At 45.7% G+C, this 21,924-nt stretch overlaps 1 protein-coding gene across 2 annotated transcripts; it reads left to right on the forward strand.

Annotated features, from left to right (window-relative positions):
• Positions 1–1,998: 1,998 nt before the first annotated feature.
• On the forward strand, positions 1,999–20,763 carry SLC17A4 (solute carrier family 17 member 4). 2 transcript variants are annotated; one of them, XM_074319284.2, is made up of 14 exons: positions 1,999–2,275; positions 2,655–2,767; positions 5,298–5,424; positions 10,586–10,791; positions 11,335–11,568; positions 11,654–11,741; positions 12,138–12,224; positions 13,846–13,964; positions 14,086–14,247; positions 16,357–16,489; positions 16,571–16,718; positions 17,651–17,741; positions 19,089–19,256; positions 19,582–20,763. In XM_074319284.2, the coding sequence occupies exons 3-13, from the start codon at positions 5,334–5,336 to the stop codon at positions 19,221–19,223; spliced, it is 1,494 nt and encodes a 497-aa protein (XP_074175385.2). In that variant the 5' UTR covers positions 1,999–2,275; positions 2,655–2,767; positions 5,298–5,333; the 3' UTR covers positions 19,224–19,256; positions 19,582–20,763. The 2 variants fall into 2 exon arrangements, with proteins under 2 accessions (XP_074175385.2, XP_088655832.1); XM_088799706.1 differs by having other exon boundaries at positions 19,089–20,763.
• The last annotated feature ends 1,161 nt before the right edge of the window (positions 20,764–21,924 follow it).

Raw genomic sequence — 21,924 nt, forward strand, 5'->3', positions numbered from 1 at the left:
TGTATATAGAGAAACATCTAAAGAACTGAAAACAGAAATCCAAATATATTACTAAAAAAAGAAAGCTCCTTTTAAAATTATAGGCTGTGAGGTAAAACGATATATTCCATATATCCACTAATTATCACACACATATATAAAAGCTACAGAGATTTGGGACAAACGAGAAAAATGCAGTAATGTGAAGAAAAGTCTAAAGATCTTTAAGAAGATTAACATAAGATTAGAAGAAATGATGTAATTTGATAGCTGAGAATAATCAAGTTCATGCGAGTCAATGTTCCTTGAATTAAGTCCTCGTGTGCCCTATCTACCTACTTATCTATCTATCTATCTATCTATCTATCTATCTATCTATCTATCTATCTATCTATCTATGTATATGGCAGCTGTGGGTTTCTTTTGCCCAAAAAGAGGCAGAGAAATTTGGGGCAATGTGGGAGAAAATTGAACCACAGACAAATTACGCAGAAATACATTTCATTTCTATTTATGCAGAAAATATAACAGTATGACGAAACCTAATAAGGACAACATGCTCAAAATTGTTCCGAGTGAGTGACTTACTTATGACATTAAATATCAGAGTTCAGCTCTGGGAGAACATTAAATAATTAGCACACGAGGACAAACTGTGATCGAAATGGTTCAATACTCAGTAATATGCACAAAGGCAAGAATACGTTTGTTCCAGTTCATCCAATCCAGAGAGGGAGAACACACAGTTATCTGAATAGGGAGCATTTAATATAAAGAATTGTTAACTCAGGGGACCGGATACAGGAGGAGTTGGCTAATAAGAAGTAAAAATAACTAACTAGTAGAGGAATAGCAGACGTAAAGGACAGTCTTAGTACCCTAAGACTGAAAGAGAACTGCAGGAGACAGACCTTCTTGGGGAAGGCATGCATGTAGCTCACTGTATGGCAGAGAACTTGCTGGAAATCCAGCCTCAACCACAGATGAAGGCAACTGGAGAGATGGAGTCCAGCGCTCAGGAGAAGGGCAGGTAAGGACGGGACTGCACAGCTCGCCTTGGGAGTGAGTGTAGTCAGATAGGGAAGAAGTTCAAGGCCAGGGTCCTGGCCACAGCAACAGCAGAGCTTATAGAAAAGATGTGGATTCAGCAAAAAGGTTCAGGAAGGGCAACCAATAAGGCATGAGAATGATCAGACATGAACGGTATCTGACAGCCAAGATGGAGCAGGTAGGGCGTTAACCTTTTCAGTACATTCATTGATTTCAAGTTTGTTCTCCAAAATGTGTCAAAAATCCACAGAAAATAATTACAGTATTTGTAGTTTTAAGTAACTATGATTAAGGTGCTACATTTTATTAAAATAAATGAGTACTTTGAAGTATAAAAATTTCCTATTGTTATTCATTCTTGAAAGACATAAAAATACAGAAAAATGTATGTCTGCTTTCCTAAACTTCCCTTCTGGAACACTGCACTTGTGGGGTCAAGTCAAACGCTGCAGTCAGCGGCATGGAAATATCACTTGACTAGAGACGAACGTCACAGCGAAAATGCTAAGAAAGAACAAGTGCTGAAAGCTGTCAGGCATTGACAGCGACGGCCTGAAACTGACCACTGGGGGCAGCCGGTGGCTTTGTTTTGAGTGGGCGCAAGAGAGAACTGAACATGAGGAAACATCACAATCAAGCATGAGTCTTGTGAAGGTTTTGCTACAAAAGGGAGCAGAATCACAGGGTGTCAATTTTCATCAAAAAACTCAGTGGCTGGTGTGCAAATAGCTACATTCAGAAAACCACAAAAATCATTCACATTAAGGAAAGTCTCCAGTCTGTGGAAAGCCCAGTTCTATTAAACAGGAGGATGGTAGAGAGAGGGCTAAGAAGGAGCAAGACATACCCACCCTCGTGAAGAACACCGTCACCCTGACTCGGACTCCCTGAGATGACAGTGTGTAGACTGAGACTGTCACCTCAGGGAGTCCAAGTCAGGGAGAAGTGTGTGGCGTCAGGCTCCTGGGAGAAAGGGCAGCGGTTCTGATGGGAGATCAGGGAAGATGGAAGTGACCTCATCTGGGCCTGAAGCATGAGGAAGATGTAATGAGCTTGACTTACTTGTTAATTAAACAATAAAAGTAAAGTTAAAAATTAAACCGTTGAGCCAATAGAACCTTCCCATTTGGTAACACAGGGTTAAAGGTTTGGGGTAATCATTTACCTCCTGGAGATCAGGAAACTTTGAAAAGCTTGGAGAGACTTATTTGAGAGGAGTGAGGACCCTGCACTCTGTCTCCCTCAGGTTAGCCTTCCCTCTGTCTGTTCTTACTATTCTGCTTTTCAGATGTTGGCAACGGCTCTTGGGGTTCTGGGGTAGAGATTATGGGGATGGGGAAGAGAATTTGTCTTTCCCGAGACAATTCTGAAAAGTGAGAGGATGTCACCTTTTCCAAAAAGAAACAAGACCCCCAGAACTCCAGGGAATAATGTCATCCAAAAGGATAGCTGCAGAGAGAATCTGAATTACCTAATGCAGCTAAATGATTGAAACCCGCAATTTGAAACTACTTTTAAGGGGTAATATCACCCCACCCTTCGGACTAGACTAGATGACCTGCAGCTTAAGATCCAAATAGTGGGCTTGTTTTTGTGGGATGCATTAACAATAATTTTTTTAAAAGCACCGATCACATCTGTGGTGAGACTACATACAACGCAAATGGCGGATTCTGGCAGAGGGAGTCCTGCTCAGGGCTGAAAGACCAGAGCAATCAGAACAGGCCAGACCTTTCCGGTAAGTTCTGCGTCGTTGAAACATTTGGGAAAAGTAAGACATGAGATCCCACATGCCTTTGGGAAGAAGTTAATGTGGGAAAACTTAGGGGCCGAGAATCAGAGCCGGGAGCTGCTGCAGACTCGGAGGAAATGGTCAGTGCTGAGGGCACCCGGAGGTGGCATTTGAACTATTAACAGCTCTGCCTGGCACCTAGAGGAAAAGTCTCTTGCAGTGAACTAGTGAACAGCAGGAGAGCCGGGAATATGCCAATGCGAAGGGGAATAGACACAAAATCCGACTCGGCCAGAGAAATGGACAGGAAATTGGTAGAAGAACGACTGGTCCACTTTCTTTGCTTGTTCTTCCTCATTCATCTGGTCTCTAAAGAACTAGATAAGGCTGATGACATTCAAAGTTCTATTTCTACCTGAGCCCCCTGTCCCAAGCTACAGAGTCACAGACGCAATGCTTCCCCAGGTGTAACAGGCATGTCAAATCCAGATGTGCAAATGAAACACTTCTTTTCCTTCTGGAAACCTGCTCTGGTCCGGGTCACCCCCCCAGCCCCACCGAGCGCAGCACCATGCACCCATTTGCTGAAGCCCTAAATCTCATGATTCCCCTTGGTCCCCATATCCGCCTGCCGCATTAGCAGTTCTTACTGGCTCTGTCTCCCCAAATGGCCCCCAGTCTGGTCTCTGCTCCATCACCAGCCCACCTGACACCGTCTGCTCGTGCCCAGGTGGATGCAGCAGCCTCTGCCCGCATCTCCTGCTTCCCCGTGTCCATCAGAGCCCACGCCCCATCCAGCAGTGGGGGTACTGACTCCAGGCCCCCACCAGCCTGTGGGAGCGCAGCTCACGCTGCGCCGGCCCCTGTGCCTGGGGAGCAGTCGCTCCGGGCTGCTGCTTTCTCATCATTCCCATTTCAGCTCGGCTGCAACTCGCATGAACCAGGTCTAGCTGCCCTCTTCTCGCGATGTCAGCTATAGTCGCTGTCACCGCTACTCTCCTTTCCTTCATAGCAAACATCATCCTTCTCTCTTGTCATACGCTACCCCTCTTGGAGGCTTTGCTGGAGTCCGCAGAGCAGAGGCCATTGGCGGTAGAGGCTGGCAGTAGGACCAAGCCCGCGGCTGCCCCGAGCCAAATGCTGGACGTCCAGTTACAGGAAACCAGCACAGGCTCCTGTCATAATGAGGACAGAGAGGCGATTTCGTGAGAACTGAGTCCTCCAGGCACAAATGCAGGAGCAAGAGCAAAGCAAGCAGGACACTGCATCCATTCATTGCTGTTCAACAAATATTGACTGAATCAGTGAGTGAACTGGAGGGCAGTGAACTCGCAGGCACTGGGTCACCAGAGTCCTGACAAGTACAACCCTTGGGAAAGGTTACCCTGAAAGCCTGTCGCCAATTCTTGTGACTCAGAATTCTTTCCTTCAACTAATTTCCCTACGGTGTGGACACACATGATGAGCAGGATGTCCCATCCCTTCATTTGAACGGTTTCTTCTCGGCCACCAGAGTCACTCAGTTTTGACAGTGAGCGCTGACCTGGATTTCAACTTAACTTTCAGTGTGTTTCTGAATTCCAGGGCGGTCTGGAGGGCTCCTGGCCTGCCTTCTGTGCTTCTGATGCTGGGAGGAGGCAACCTGTGTGTGTAGCCAGCACTAAGCAAGCAGTTACACTTACCACGTTAGTGGTGACACACAGTCTGAGCGTTTTCACTTCTGGTTAAAAACAGGAGCATCAAAGAATCAGAAATTTGCCTTTGTTAACAGAAGTAGTACTCCACAGAGAGGAAGTAGAAATGATATATTTCACCAGCAACCCCTCCCCACCACCACTTCCCTTTACATCTGCTCGGCCTGTAACTTCTCTGATTATTTTCAGAGAGTAAAAAGCCCGTTGATTATTTTCAGCCACCAGATAATCTCATATTATAAAAATTAATAGGGCCAGTCTGATGAAAAGCACAAAACTCCAAACTTAATCTAAAAGTACCCACCCCAGTCCCAGAGTCACTGAAGACCAGAGTTGTCCTTCTAACTTTTCATTACATCCATGGGGACATCGCTTACTATCTTTGGAGCTATGTATTTAAAAGGCTGTTTGCTATATTTTATTTAGTATAGCTAGGTGTTTACAATACACAGTTTTTCAGGTAATTTAGTACATTGTAATCTTCCAGATGAAATTTCAAAAAAGATTTGCCAAGTTTTAACATCCAGTTGCTACGGATCTCAGTTGAGAGACACGGGGACACAGAGCTGGAGAGACCATGACAATTCCTTAAGGCCATCCAGGCCAGATCCCTCTTTTGAGAGAAGCAGAAACGAAGACCCAGGCTAACTGTGACCTTCCCAAGGCCACACAATTGGCTAGTATAGAGTCTGGATGGCAAACCAGGTCTCCTGAACCCTAATCCAGCACTTTCCCCGCCATGCCTCTCCTCCACGTCCTTAGAGAGAAGAACCGAGGGTACTCACGTGTCATAAAGGCTACTTCTCTGTCTCTGTATTTACGCCTGCACTCTTTTATTTCAGTCGCTAAACGCCAGGCCCAGGGAGACGAGAACCAACATGTCTACTAGAGCAGAAGCCAAGGCCACAGTGGGAGACATTTCCAATGATGGTGATTTAAACACGGCTCAAACACAAATCTCCAGGAAAGGTAAAAGCATTGGCTGGATGGGGATAAAACTGGGGTCTCTGGCACCTTGACTTCCCTTTTGGTGATACACAGCATCGTCTCGCTACCACCAATTGCCTAGAATTCTATACAGCTATAAAGAATTTTTCCTGAGAATGATTTCATTTCTTGCAAGAAACCTTGAAGGTGTATAAAGCAGGGAGGTATCAAGACATTACCTACAGAGGAAGGAAAAACCCAGAGCAGATGCTGAGTAGGAAGTATGGAAAGCAGCCCTGGTTTTTCTGATTTCACGTCAGGGCGTCATATTAGGTCTCAGCTCGTATTAGATCTCGACTTGGCTCACCGAGAACAGGCTTTTCCTTTACACCATAGCATAGACGTCGCTTTCTTTCTCCCTCTCACCTATATTATAACTTTGTGCTTTTGTATAATGCATCATAAGGAAAACTGGTGAACACTTTATTTTACTCTAAACTCTTAATGACTTATAACGTTGTTGTTCATTACTTTCCTTAAGGATATAAGCTTTTCATAAGATAATGCCTTTAAAAAGCAAAACACTAACCAGGATGGAATGCTTTGCTATGTTCAGTGTTTTAGCCAGTATATCTGCTGGGAAGTGAGTATGTTTTAAGGAAAAGAGGATTCTCCTAATTTTATCCATCTAAGAAGAATCAGGATGTGTGCATTCTAACACTCACTCTAGAATTACCTATTAACCATTTCATCTGGAATGAATACTATTCCATTGCCTCAGCTTGCTCATCCGTAAAATGGAAGAGTTTGACTCTTGTACCCCTAAGATCTTATCCATTTCAAAATATCTAGGAGTCTATTGGGCTATACATAGGCCAATTTCTCCTATACCAACTCTTTCTCTCTCCCCAAATCAGTAACACAGAGAATTTCTGTACAAACTTTTTCCATGGCACAATATTGGGTAAGAGTAGGTTGGAAATCAGACTGCTTGTGTTTCCAACCCTGTTTTGCCATTAATGAACTGTGACCTTAGGCAAGGTACTTAAACTGTCTCAGTTTCCTTATTTGTAAAAAGGAGATTATAATAGTACCGACCTCATAGGATTTCCATGAGGATTAAATTACCTATGAAAACATACAGTATTTAAATGTAAGCCATTTAGAACAATGCCTGGCACATAATCAACACTATATAAATGTTAGCTATCATTATTATTCACACAGTGTTCCCTCTGCCCAACAATACTTCCAGGAAGGTGCTCCTGGAATTACCTCCATTTTGCATGAGCGAGAACTCAGGCATAGAGGGATTAAGTAACTCATTTAAGTCACCCGGACACAAAAAGGCGTCATCTGGATTCAAACCAGAGCAATCTGATTGTCAACCATTATATTACACTGCTGTCCTTATTTTATCTGGCAAAATTGAAGAATAGTTTTATTTCCAATTTCTTCAAGTTCTCAAGAATAATAATGATAAAAAAATCAAGCTTAGAGTCTATGTAGTAAATCAACAGGGAAAGATGAAAGAACAATCCAATATAGGTGAGAAAGGAAACTAAAGAGGGAAAATGTCACTTCAGAATTAAAATGGAATTAGCAGTCGTAAGAAAAATTATCACTACAGAAAATCAAATCAACAACATAAAGCTGAGGCTTGAAACAGTCATGGAAAATGCAGAGGGGCAAGAGAGTGGATCAAAAGATGATTGGTATGGAGAAGGAAAGAAAGACTGCAGAAATAAATGAAGCAACTTAATTAAGCATCCAATTCACTGAGTCCACAACTTCAAGGAAAGTATGTGGAAAAATGAAACAGACAACTTAAATGTAGAAAAAAATGTGACCTGAAATCATGAAGGAAACTGAAACAAAATATATATATATATAACAGCTGTTTCTTTAGTAAAGACGATATCTTTGCAGCAATAAAACACATATTTCACTACTCAGATTGATCAGGCAGAGAGACTAAATACAAGTAATTATGGGGGGGGAGTGAATACAGGAGCATTGTAAATGTATAAAGTCTTATTAAGGAGTAAATCGATAAAGCACATGATTTTCTATGAAAATATAATTTATAAATTTGAATTAAGAAAAGTATAATTGTCAAAAAGCATGTAAGAAGTGGAAAAAGTTGTCAAAAAGTTACCCCTTTTAAAACAAAGTCCTGTTAGTTTTACTGGAAAAGTCCTGTGAGATTTTTAAGGAGAAAATGCCTATGCATCTTGTGCACCAGAAATCCAAGTTATGTGGATATCACCTTAAGAAGGTGGAGCATAGCTCCTCACTCCAGTGTGGACTATGGGTGTGACTTCTTCCAGAGAACAGTATGGAAAGAGAGAAAAACCCAGGAAATGCACAGTGGGAAACCTGGTGCTCAAGGCCAATGCAGCCGTGATAAATCATGCTGATACGATGTGATGAGAATGGCAGTTTATCTCTAATGGTCTTCCTCTCACAAGCACATTGCCTCAGTCTAATCATGAGAAAAACCCAGTTGAGGGACACTGTGAAATATCTGACTGGGAACTCTTCAAAATTGTCATTAAAAAGCAAAAAGTCTGACTAGTTGTCAGAGGATCCCAGGGATCCGTGAGAACTAAAAGTACTGTGGTTTCCTAAATGGAATTCTGGAACAGAAAAAAAGGCATTAGGTAAAAATATCTGAATAAAGTGTGGGCTTTAGCTACTAATACTATTTCAGTGGAGGTTCAGTAATTGTGACAAATGTACCATTTTAACGTTGAGAAGAATATACCTACCAAAAAGACTTCTTGTGGCTCCTTAAGCCCAAATTCATAACCAATCTAGCAGCCATTGTTTACAGAGGCCTCTCAAGCACGCTGCATTTCAGGGAAAAGCCACACACTGGGTTACCAAGGCTCTTGCAAAGTGGCTGGGTTAACATTTATGAGAGCTCCTAGTATTGAAATTCAACCAATAGGACTGAGAATTTCCCTGTTCAATCAGAGCTGCACAGTTAGAGTCTCACTTGCATTTTCACCGACCAATCAGAGCTGCTCTGTTCTGACCAATCAGGATGGTGCTATTTGGACCAATCAAATCGTGCATATTTGGATTCCTTATTTGCATAGAAATGGGACTGGGGACGGCACTCATGTCTATATAAGTCAGCTTCATTGGTGCCCACGCAGCATACTTTCACATTCTTTTCAAAGTCGTTTGTGCTTTGGGAGGCTGTAGCACTAAGCTGTCTCCTAGGGATGTTTCCCGTTCACTCTCCCCCTTCCAAGTTGGGGACTACTGCTGGAGTTGAATTTTCAAGATGTTAATAAAAGGGAAAATGGGTGTGAGATATACAGGAACTCAATTCTGTAAGTCTAAAACTATCCTAAAAAAGTGAAAGAAGAGCCATAAAACTAAAATATTTCAGATCACAGATTGAAACGGGAAGCTTCAAAGTTACTTTCTTTACTAGCTACCATGGCAAAAATTTTACACAAACTACAAATTAAGCTCAATCATATGTGCTAATGAAAAAATTCTAACGAAGTAAGTCATGTGTTTTCATTAAAACAGCTTGTTAAGAAGAGATCATTCCAAAAATGTAAGGATAGCGAAATATTGACAATAATTATAATGAACTTATATAAACTTATTTAGTTATCACAAAATCTTGAGATAGGTTCTATTACTGTCATTTAACAGGTGAAATACTGAGGCCACAAAGCTCAGTAACTTGCCCAAGAATGCACACCGGGAAATAGAGCAGATCCTGGTGTCTGACTCTAGGATTAATATACATTTTACAACACTCACACAATCTTATAAAATTAAAAAACAGAAATAGGATAACTTAATACAAATACAGGTTTCCCCCAACTACCAGCAGCATGGTGTCACATGGGAAGCATGCCCAGGAAATTGATGTGGCAGGAGGACCCCCTCACCATTCCTACGTGACATTGTTTAGAAACTGCCAATGAATCAAATTACCATGGAGAATGAAAAATATGTTACAAGCAGCAAAATTAATCATCTGTTGTTTTTCTCACCCCCATTACTTGTGTTGTGTGTGTGTGTGTGTGTGTGTGTGTGTGTGTGTGTGTAGTTTCTTGTCTAAACCCAAGGAGAAAAAAAGATGGAAATGACAGGGAAAAGGACTGTTCTAGAAACAGTAAGAAGCACTTTAACTTGTTGGGACTCAACTGAAGCTAACTATACAATCCCACCTTGGGACAAAAAGACTTGAATACCCGGGGAGCACCCCCATTCTTGGCTGGGAGAAGGCCAAACTGTAAACGAGGCAGTCCCTCTTAATTCCATCTGCCATATCAGTATGATATTGATCAACATCCCAATATAAATTTGTGTGCACGGGGAAGGGTAGAGTCTCAAATAAATGTTCCCAAAGTTAAACCAAAGGTGGGGATCTGTCTGTCAACGCCTGGAACCTAACGCGAGTTTCACTGCACGTGTTTCACTGCGCACCAGCAAACAATGCTGGCCTTTTGCTCCCTGGCAGGAACCAGGAAACAGGGCACCCACGTGCCTTGAGGCTGGTGATCACCTATTGCCTCTGGGATTTCTCGATAGGGATATTTAATCTACCCTTCCAGTTGTTGTCAAACCGTACATTTCCACGCACCCTCAGGGATAACAAGAGCTGCCATGGCTCACTGGCAAATTTTGTGCAAGCCTCCATTACAGTATCAAGGTGAAGTTTGACTACTCAGGTCATCTAGCCTAGCCGACTTTTCAAGTCTGATCTCCTTCCAGTCCCCAGGCATATTAATCTGCCGTGTTCCCTGGTTATAAAAGGCACCGCAAGCCATCCTGGCTGCCCAACTGGGGCACTTGGGAGTCACATCCCACCACTTCGCTTACTCTCCATATCCAATCAGTCAGCGCTTCCAGCCGAGTCCTTCTCTGAATCCTTGTTTCATTCCCACTCATCGGCTTATCCCACAGCCCTGCCTGGAAGACGCTTTGCTGTGCTTGCCGTGGCCGGCCCCACACATTCTCTAAGTCTCCGCCTGAGAAATGGTTCCGAGGGTGTTATTGGGCCCCTCACCTCCCAGGGGTACAAGTGTTCACCAGACACCCACAGAGCAACATCTGCTCTCACTGTACTTCTGCTTCAGACAGACTGCAATCTTCTCCCTCTCCCAGACTTAGGAAGCGGGGAGAGGGAAACCCTGATTATAAGACTTTCCGTGTCCTCTCTTCTCAGGCTTTTGTTCAGTCCGACATGGGATGGCCCTCATCTTGCATCTCTGTAATTTTTCCATTTTGACCCAACAAATGAACTTGAGTATCACCATCCCAGCTATGGTGAACAACACAGCCCTGCCCAGCCTGCCCAACGCCTCCATAGAAAGGCCGCCCACTGGCTCCCCGAACCACTGGAATGAAACTCGACAGGCATCGGAGCCAGTGGTAAGTTTGATGAGACCCTGGACCCTTTCTTTGGCTCAAGTGGCTTGATCGGCAGGGCTGTTCATGGAGCATAGACTGTGTTCAAGGAACTGTGTTACGCAAGAATGGACGTAGCTAAGAGATTATGTTCTCGCTTAGTGTCTGAGTATAACCAAGAGCTAAGTGAGAACTGAGGAAAGAGTTTTACCATTTACTAGGTATAAATTCTTCCCCTACAATGATGAAAATCACCACAAGGGAAGCTAGATTTAGGTCCACTTTCTTCCTTCACGTATTTTTTCTTACCTCTCCTAGGATGCTCTCTTCTTTATGGGTTTTCTTTCTTATACATTAATTGGTTAGTTAATTACGTAGCTGGGGAAATTGTGTAAGGGGACGAGTACGTTAGACATGTTAGGTTTTCTTAATGAAATTGGTATGTGGGAGGAATTGGAGAGGTCAAAGAAGAGAGCACAGCTGATGGCTTTTTGCCTCTCACGCATTCACAATAGAAATTGTCAGCTCTAGCCAAAGACAAGCAGTGAGATACTCTGTGTCACCCAGGCACCCGTGTATGACTGGAGTCCTGAAATCCAGGGGGTTCTCCTCAGCTCCCTCAACTACGGCTCACTGCTGGCTTCAGTCCCTGCTGGCTACTTGGTTGGCGTATTTGGAATTAGGTACTTGGTTGGTGCTGCTGTCTTTATTTCCTCAGCCCTGAACCTCTTCATCCCACTGGCAGCTGATGCTGGAGTGGCCCTGCTCATTGTTCTTCGGACTGTGCAAGGCATAGCCCAGGTACCAAGACATTTTCTAAGTATGAGTGGGCTATAGGGCCCCAAATGACCTCAGGTAGCCAGTCATGGACCTTTCTTGTTTTCAGGTTTTGACATCAATAGGTCAGTATTCAATCTGGGTGAAATGGGCTCCCCCGCTGGAGAGGAATCAACTCGTCGGCATCACTATATCAGGTAATTCATGCCCCTATGTGCATTGTCCAAGAGGACTCTGCAGTGGCCTCTCGGCAGGAGCGAGACCTTGCACCCCAACTTCTGTGTGTCGTGCTCCAAAGCCCGGTCATCACGGAACACTTGCTGTGTGACGAAGCTCTTGTAAGTGCTTTGCACATGTTACTTGCATTTTAGCCACAGGGCCATCTTATAGCTCACCTATATATTTGTTTCCATTTCACACGTAAGGGAAAGGGAGACGCAGATAAACTGATAACTTATCCAGGGTCACATAGCTGCTGAGGGAAGAGCCAGGATTTGAACCCCGAATGTCCGGCATGCAGCTTGCCCTTGTGAAGGGGTCGGTCTGTGGGAAGCATGGCTCTCCCCCAGAGCATCCTTACATCTTCTGTCTAGGGTCATCGCTGGGGGCCTTAATCATCTTCCTTGCTGGTGGGGTCCTCTGCCAGACCCTGGGATGGCCTTACGTCTTCTACATCTTTGGTGAGTTTGTGTTTGTCAAATCTCAGAACTCTGTTTTATGACATACAATGCTGGGCACAATTTTTGTGATGGATGTCATCGATGGTTCACCATATCCCAGTAGATGCAGACACTGATATAACTTAAGTTAAAGTTGATGTTTACAGCTAGTCATGTTGTGAATCTTTCACAATGACACATTCCAGAAACCTGCGTGTGTAGCTAGGATACTCTGATGACTTCAATGGCATTATAACATTCCTTCATGTTGCTGAACGGAACCCAGACAGGACCCCAGAGGGATTTCTTTCATGAGAGTTTGAAAGTGTTGTCTTGGTGAGATTATATTTCTAGATAGGCTTATGTATTTAATACATTCTTTTAAATTTCTCTTATTATTACTACACCCAGAAAATTGTGGGAAGTGCCGTAATCGTAGGTACAATGCTGGTTGGAGCAATGGGTCAGGAGTGGAGGCCGTGAGGCAGGGCAGAGGCTCAGGCATGGACACAACACACAGTGAGATACGCAGAAAGTCCCCAAAGACACACGGAGTGGTCTAGAGGCAATTTCTGTTACTTCCCCGCCTGCCTTCACCCAGTCCTGGCTGGGATCCGCATGGCTGCTTTCGACAAGAGTTTGTGCTTGATTTCGAAACGTTCTCAGAAATCCTATCCACAAATTGCCCGATTCCCGTGGGCCCTGTAAGTCCAACTGGAATTTTCATTAGAGGATGATACTCTTAGGTCAAGGGTTCCTGTAACGCCGGCTGAATATTCTCTAGGAAAAACAGTGCATGTAGATTGACTAGTCTGGCACGTCCACCTTCAACGGCTGTGTCATAAGAACTGCAGAAGGGCAGCTTACAAAGATTACTAAAGCCCATGGTTTTCAGAACCAGTGAACAGGACGTACAAAAAGGGAACTGATTAAACACGTGTGGCATCAGTGTGAACATTCTCCATCCTCCAGGTGCCACAGTGCTAATTTTCAAATCCATCCCTTCACAGTTGATTTTAAGTTCCTCGATGGCAAAATTGTGCCTTTGTGTTTTCTGATATTCTCAAAATCTAGCACAGTGCCTGGTCTGTGGCGGCTGCTCTTTCCTTGTGAAGGACTGAATAAACGACACGCTAGCCAGTGAAGAAAACTCAGACTTGAAGATTCTAAAAAGGAAACTTTTAGAGGAATCCTATTTCCCCTGCGTGCTCCTGACGCTGAGTTGTCCAACACTGTAATGTACACATTAGCGCGACTGTCCTCATTGAGGATTCATCCCATTTCATATCTTCTAGTTGTCAGGTGATCAGGGCATATTCGTCCTGCGGCCAATTCCTCGGCTAGGAGATCCCCAAGGTTCAGTGATAAAAGAAACTTTGAGTCACAGGAGTGCCGACTGGTACCTTCCCAGCGAGGGCGTTTTCAAACACATGGGGCAAACACACGAGGTTCTGAACCGCCCCACGCCCTTGGCAAAAGCAAGTTCTGTGGCTGAGGCCAAAGTCAAATGGTGGGGACGCACCCTCACCTGTGATGGGGCCACAGGAGGGTGTGGACGCGGGGAGGACAGCAGTCCTGGGGCCATGTCAGGGCAGAGCCAGTGAGAAGGACTCGAGTCCAGCACCACCTCGTCCTCTTGCAGGTGGAATTGGCTGTGCCTGCTCTTGTCTCTGGTTCCTTCTCATTTATGATGACCCGGTGGAGCACCCATTTATCAGCACCCGCGAGAGGGACTACATCGTGCATTCACTGGCTCAGCAGGTGCCGCGACGACCCCCGGGCCACGTCCCCGTGTCTGTGTGGCTGCGTCGGAGGGGAAGCGTGCGGTACAGTAAAGCTTTTGTCTTCCGACGGAGGGGCCATGCTCTCTGCTTTCTTCCAGGACTGCGTGCCAGAATGGTCGGTCCCCATCAAGGCTATGATGAAGTCCCTCCCCCTTTGGGCCATTATAGTGTCTCACTTCAGTGAGTACTGGTATTTCTACATCCTAATGGGGTACACGCCGACGTACATCAGCTCTGTACTGCAAGTCAGCCTCACCGAGGTGAGTACACATTGCTCCTCCGGGGAAACCTCCCGTTTTATAATCCTGGCTCTCTTACGAGCACAGAACCGGGGTGTTACGCTCAGGACCCTCCTTAGGAGCTCCCTCCAGCTTCCTGTGAACTCTGACCTCCTGCCAATGGGAGCAGAGTGCTGTGGTCCCAGCGGCTTCCCATTTAAATAGGGTCATCTTTTCTGAAGGGACCCATGAAGAGTTTACGTTCTACCCAGTTCCTGTCTGCAAACAAAACACTGCTGGCCACACAAACGTGAAAGTATGACCCAAACTCACCCTGCCTCCGAGAAGGCCGTGACAGCGGCGTAGAGAATACAGGCTAAGAGTGAGACATTTCTAATAGGACAGAGGGTCCCAAAGAGGACTTATACCAACAACTTGTGGATAACCTCCTTTTAAGAAACCATTTTACTCAGGTATGAGATATGTAAGGAAAGGCGCACATATGTATCCAGTTGTCTGATTTTTCACAAAATGCACAGATTCTCTGATTGGCTGACAGGACTCTTTCAGCTCCCACCAGATGGATATGTAAAAAGTCGCAGAGGGTGTATCAGATGTCATAGCACGTCAGTGACAGTTTACAGGGTCACAGAATTACTGCTAGCCTCTCGCCTCTGTACTCAAAAAGCAGTGTTCTCGTGTTGACTGGGCTCCTCTGGTGAGAATGTGCTGAGTGGCCAACAGACAGCTGCCCTTCGTAGAGGTCAGCATCTGGGACACGTGCGTGCACACAGGCCAGAGGCCCTGAGATCAGAAAGGCCACGCGCAGGGTGGCTGTGGGTCCTCCCGAAGGAGGAGGGGGCCGGATGCAGGTTATGAAACCAGAGCCTCAGGCCGGGGGTCCCGCCCGAGAGGGCCAGGCGGGCAGGAAGCCAGTGCTGACAATGATTTGTCTCTGGTGTGAGGCCAGGTGGGCTCCCCACCCTCAGAGGACAAGACTGAGGTGGGCGAGCCCAGGAGGATGGTTGAGGAGACGAGCTGAGACTAGATTCCCTGCTGGGGAAGTCGAGCCTGGAGCCCCAAGGCTCTCATGGTGTTTTCTCATTGTCACGTCACCTCTGTGGCCTCGGTTTACTTGTCCGTAAAATGATCAGCTTGGACGAGGTGACAGTTAAATCCCTCCCATTGCTTGGATTATGCACAGAGGATGGTCTCCTTTTCCTTGCATTTTCCTTAATAGCATTTTGATTTAGAGGTTGAATTGATAATATGAGGTTCAACGTTTTCAAAACCATACAAAAAGGTAGAGTGAAAACCCTTACTCCCGGTCCCCTCCTCACTCTGCCCTGTTCTCCTAGCCCAGTCCACAGAAAGCTTTTTAGAATTAATTTCTTATATATTCTCCCATTCATGGGAATGCAAGCCTACTCGAATGTATATTCTTATTTTCTCAACGTCGTCTTCGCACCAAGCGTGGTGTGCTCTCTGTGCCGCTCTGGCGTGTACACCAGGCCCTGGGACTCTTCTAAGCACACCAGCAGCCTTTCCTGCACGACGTGTGGGTGGATTCCAATCTCTGTCCTACGTTTGTGCAACAATTTCTGTAATTTTCTGCATCTCTGAGTCAAAGGTAAATGCAGGATAGACATTTATGCTTATCGTCCAACTGCCCTCCGTGGGGCACTAATAATATTTTCAAGTTCCTGACTCCCCACAGGACCCTTGAGATCCTGGGATGACGCTGCTGGGCTGCTGCCAGCTCGATTCAGGAAACATGGCCTCTCAAGTCGTTTTATTATTATGACGTTGGGTTCCTTTCACTACGTTGACGAGCCACTTGTTTTTCTTTTTCTGTCAAATGCCTGTTCATATCCTTTGCCTCGTTTTCTACTGGGTTTTGTTCTTTTAAACACCTAGTTGCAGGAGGTCTTTCTAAATGGAGACAGCATGAGTCCTTTTTCGCTTTCAAACTGAACGATACGCCGATGTTTCCTCTGGCTCTAAAATTATATTGGCTCATTCAGTGGCATGGACTTTGTGTTGAAGGTCATGTGCATATAAAGAAAAGCCATGGTGTAGACAGTGCCCCCGGGGACCAGCCTGTGCCCTGGTGGGTGCTGGGCACACACCCACCTCATCTCTGGTCCTCAGAGTGGCTTCCTATCAGCCCTGATGCTCGGTGTCACCTTCATGTGCACTTTCCTGGGAGGCCTCCTGGCAGATTGTCTCCTCTCCAGGAAACTCCTCAGACTCATTGTCATCCGGAAACTGTTCACTGCCGTCGGTAAGGACCGAGGTGGGGCCGGGGATGGGATGGGGAGCTTGGGGCCGCTTCCCCGTTACTGTGTGTTTGTCCTCTGCCCAGGGGTTCTCCTCCCAACTGTGTTCTCCGTGTCCCTGTCCTGGGTCACGTCCAGCTTCAGCACCACCATTGCCTTCTTGGTGCTGTGTTTTGCCGCCGGCAGCCTCTGCCAAACAGGAGCCCTTCTCAACTTCCTGGATATTGCTCCTCGGTAGGGACCCCTTTGCCTCTTCCTCACAGAAGCTCAGTGCAGGTCCGGCATCCCTAAACCAGCCAGCCTCCAGCCACAGGGCTCCCGGAGGGACCCGGAGCTAGTCTGCCACTGTGGACGTAGTTTTCCAGCTGGAAACAGAAGGGGTAGTGGCCACACTCACAGCTGAACCTCAGGACACTCACGCCAGTCTCTTCTATGTTGGGGACACAGCAGTCATATAGGGGTGGGTCCCTGAAAGGATGCGTGGGACCGCACAGGACATGGTCCTGTGAGCCGTTAGTGAAGGTAAAGGACACAGGGTAGCAAGAGGAACAGCGATGTCTGGGGAAGGGAAATACCTGAGGACTGAGACTCCCTATGTAGCTCTCAGGTGCTTCCATAGTCAATGGACACACTCCATATTCAGGTAACAAACCTGGGCCCTCGGGGAGACAATGTCTCATCCAATGAGGGGTCTTTTATCCCCCAAAACAAGGCTGCTGGGTTAGACTTTATAGCAGAAGCCATGAGAACATACAAACGAGGTGCACACGCTCTGTACATTTTGTCTAAACGATGTGACAAGTTAGCACAGGTTACCCCTCGGGAGTCTCAGACCCGAGCACAGGATTACAGTAATTACCAGTCAGTACTTTTCCCTCAGGTCTGACCAAGGTCGGCACAACGGCAGGCTGCCCCCAAGACCAAGGTCGGCACAATGGCAGGCAGCCCCTAAGACCATGGTCAGCACAACGGCAGGCAGCCCCCAAGACCATGGTCGGCACAATGGCAGGCAGCCCCTAAGACCAAGGTCGGCACAACGGCAGGCTGCCCCCAAGACCAAGGTCGGCACAACAGCAGGCAGCCCCCAGGATCAGCACAGAGTTGTAGCGGAGGAGCTGACATTGGCCTCTTGCTTCCACTGGGATATTTTTCTTTCTCTCTCTCAGGTACTCGGGCTTTCTCAAGGGGTTTCTACTAGTCTTTTCTCAAATATCAGGAGCCATCTCTCCCACCGTTGCTGGAGTTTTCATCAGTCAGGTGAGGTCAAGTGTTCTGATGAAAATATTCATAGAGAAGCCCATAGAGGTCACCCAGGGGCAGCAGCCTGTGGCCTTTCTGTCCCCTGCTCCCAGCAGCCCACGTGCTGTCCCTCTCAGCTCCCACAGGACAGTGAGCTAATGGAGCAGGAGGAAAGCTCAGCTTTATGAGTTCTTAGAAGATGAGCTTCTCAGGCCACTTGGCAAATTTTCTAGGGTGTTCCTTAGAAACTATGGTGTGGCCAACCATTCTGGTGCCTGGGGCTGAGGGGTTTCCTGGGAGGTGGGACTTTCAAGGCTAAAACCTGGGCAGTTCCAGGCAATCTGGAAAGAGTTGGTCACCCTGTATAGGAACCCTACAACTATTTCCAGAACAAATGAGGGAGAGGCCAAGTAAAGGACAGAGGGAAAGAGCTGTTTGCACCCTGCGTACACTCGGTTGCAGCCAGCGTTGGAACCCTTCCGACTAGCACTGCTCACGTGGTGTGTTCACACCCGCACAGCCTTCCTCCCGAGGCATGCGTTTAAAGTTATCAGAACAGACAAATCATCTGACAACCTGAGCATTTCCTAAGAATCTCACTGATACGGACTTTACGTGATGAAAGATGTATATGACAGTCACACAACTATTGTTCTTTAAGTTTCCTATGGTTTTCCACCCGTAAGTCAGGAAAATGAATGGAAAATAACAATGAAGAGTATTCTTCCTGATATCAAGTCCCTTCTCTTTTTTGAAGCTTCAATTCCCTTCCAGCCTCTGACTAACACACTGTTAGAAAGTGGTTGTTTAAAATGGAAATTCTCGAACTGACCTTGTTTCCATTGTCATTCGTTCATTAATTCACTCATTCATTCATTCATTCCACAAATATGTGCTGAACATTAGCTTGTGCCATGCACGTCACTAAGTGAATAAAAAAACAAACAAACAAAAAAACAGAAGTCCCTGCCCTTGTGAAGCTGGTATTAGAGAAAAGACAGCGATAAAAACCTCATGAAATAAGCAGGGTCTATGGTGTATGGAACGGTGGAAGGGTGAAGAGAAGAAGAAAGCAGGAGAGGAGATCAGTGCACAGAAGAAGGGATGGGATTTCAATTTTAAATAGGTGGTCACGGAAGGACTGGAAGCCAGGGAGGGGGACGAATGGCTTTTTGGGGGGAGGAACGTTCCAGTGCAGGAAAAGGCCAGTGAACCAAACTGTGCCCACACACTCCAGGGAGCCCAGGAATCACACAGAATCGGCAGCAGAGTTGGGATGGGGGAGCAGGACGTGGTGCCAGAGCCATTCTGAATGAGGAGGAACAACATGAGGCTGGCTAATAACCTGTGGTTTCCTGCCACCAGGATTCAGAGGTCGGCTGGAGAAACGTCTTCTTGCTTTCAGCTGCTATTAACGTGTCAGGCCTGATCTTCTACCTCATCTTTGCCCAAGCAAAGGTCCAGGACTGGGCTAAGAAGCAGACAGTGACGCACCTCTGAGGAACCGCGTGGCTCTCAGATCCCCAAGCTAAGGTGTGTTTCATTTTCCCTTTTCGTGCTTGCTTCATGGATTAGCCATTCCATCTGCATTGACTGTTTCCAGTATTGTCTCAGAGAACTCTGCTATATAATCCTGAAGGTTCTGCCTGGAGACTTTCTGGGGGCGGGGAGACTAGGTATTTAACTGTGAGCTCCTGAGAATGTCGGTGTGTCTGATTTTCTCATGCTTCCCACTGTTATTGTGACATAATAATGCATATTTGGCCTCCACCCCCAGTCTCTGTCACAGCTTCTAAAACCCGTGTCATTTCCTGAGTGATGAGATGTTAAGAACATTTGTTACAATATTTGGTCTTAGTGCCTGGTTCCTGATGGCGGCAAAGAAATGAAAAGTGAGGACACTGGAAGAGAAATTGGATGCAGTAGATCTGAAAAAGGTGTCAGCAAAGCAAAGACAGGACGAGACCTAGGCCTAAATGAAGCCACAGTAGAAACCATATGTTAAAGGCCTGATAAATATAAAAAGCAAGGTAAAGTTGTGTCAACATCTTTAAGCTTAAATTGCACTACAAACGGAAGGCCGCATATGGTTGAAATGCAGCATTTACTTCAACTTTGAATTGAGTAGTGTAACCCAAAACAAATCCCAGTCAGCTTGGCTAGCATTCAGGCCAAATGGTAGTCACCAGGAAACTGGAAAAGAACATTTTTACTGCCTGTCAAAGCTGGTCTCGTCGCTTCGGAAGATCGCATGAATTGGTTAACGTTAAGCTACCTGGTGACACTGGAAGCTCACGTCAAGCTGCTGCTGTGGAATTTGTACCCAGAATCTAAGAATTACAGGCAGCCCTGGCTTTGCACGTAGTGCAAGGTGTATCGTGTAAAATGTCGATTTGGATGGAACGTACATGGAATTCTAGATGTAGATGACGGTGGGGTGCCGACACTGCCCCCATTCGAGAAGTACTTCCAGACGTGCAGCCAGAGGGACTTACGGCGAACACGCAGTCTTGAGTGAGGAAACTGGTTGTGTTGCAAAGGAGGAGGGTATCTCAGAGGACGTGACACATACGAAAAACTGCACATTGGAGGAACTCCAGAGATATTTCATGACATTGAAAGCACAAAGGATAAAATTTCAGAAGGTGATTCAAACTGAGAAAGGAGTGACGATTTGCCAAGGCCCAGAAAAATGCTCACTTCCTATTGTAAATTACATAATGAGAGGAAAGCAGGCAGTGATCAAACTACTCTTGATACAATTTTATAAAGAAATGAAACACTATAATTTTCCACATTAAAAAAAGAAAGCGGTAGAAACAAACTTGTTAAACTAACGCTTATCTTCTAGTTACTTATTCACCATTTACCACCCCAAGCCCAAACCTCTTTGTCGCATCAACTCTTTACAAATTTAGTCTTTTTGTCTAAAAGGTATGAGCTTCCTGCTCTGCTCTCTTCTTCGGGTCTTCATTCTCTTGTGAAGGTTCCTAGGTACATGTGAAAATTCAATAAAATGTGTATGCTTTTCTCCTGTTAATCTACCTTTGTCAGTTTAATTTTCAGACCCAGCCAGGGAGCCTAAGAGGATTGAGGAAAACTTTCTCCTTCCCTATGAGAGCAAGAGCACAACTCATAGATGCAGAGAACAGACTGGTGATTACGTGGGGTGGAGAGTGGGTGGCATGAGAAATGGGTGAAGGGGGTCACGAGGTACACACTTCTAGTTATAAAATAGTCCTGGGGCCGGTGACTAAAGTTAATAATATTGTGTTGTGCATCTGAAAGTTGCTAAGAGACTAGATCTTACAAGGAAAAAAAATTTTGTAACTATGGAAGACGATGATGATAACTAGACTGGTGGTGGTGATCACGTTACAGTGTATACAAACATATCGTTATGTTGCACACCTGACACTAAGGTTATATGTCAACTACACCTCAATAGAAAGAAACTTTAAAGAAGAGGCACAAGATTTATAATCTGGAAAGTACAAAACATGGTTGAAAGAAATTAAAGGCGATTTAAATGAATGGAAAAACATCTCATGCTCATGGATTGGAAGACGTAACACCGTTAAAATGGCAGTAGCTCTGAAATTGATCCACAGATTCAACATGAGCTCTTATCAGCATCCCAGCTGATTTTTATAAAGAAATTGACAAGCTGATTCTGCAATCCATAAAGAATTGTAAAGGGCCCAGAATAGCCAAAACACTCGGAACAAAGAGGATTCAAAACCTTCTACAAAGCAACAATAATCAAGACACAGTGGTACTGGGGTTTTCTGATCAAGAGAGAGGAGTAGGTAAACGCTGTGCTCACATCCTCTCACGACCACGTAAATTACAACTAAACTACGGAACAGCCATCACTGAGAATCACCTGAAGTCTTGCTGAACCAAAGCCCTACAACTACAGACAGACGTACACATATGTGGTGGTTAAAAATCAGGAGGTATATCTCAGTGGTGGAGGTCCCCCTCTGAGAAGTGACAGGTCCCAGCCCACACCAGGCTCCCCAGGCCAGGGTTCCAGTGACAGGGAGAGAAGTCCCCTTAACTTCTGGCTGTGAAAACCAGCTGAGATTGTGGCTGAGACGAGAGCGGCTGCAGTCCCAGGTGCTCCTCCTAAAGGGCCTGAATGCACAGACTTACCTGCTGACGGACTCACTCGGAGCAGCAGCTCAAAAGGTGACAG

This window comes from Rhinolophus sinicus, chromosome 7, assembly GCF_057876585.1.
Source record: "Rhinolophus sinicus isolate RSI-liver-muscle chromosome 7, RSI-T2T, whole genome shotgun sequence".
In the NCBI taxonomy this organism is placed as follows: domain Eukaryota; kingdom Metazoa; phylum Chordata; class Mammalia; order Chiroptera; family Rhinolophidae; genus Rhinolophus; species Rhinolophus sinicus.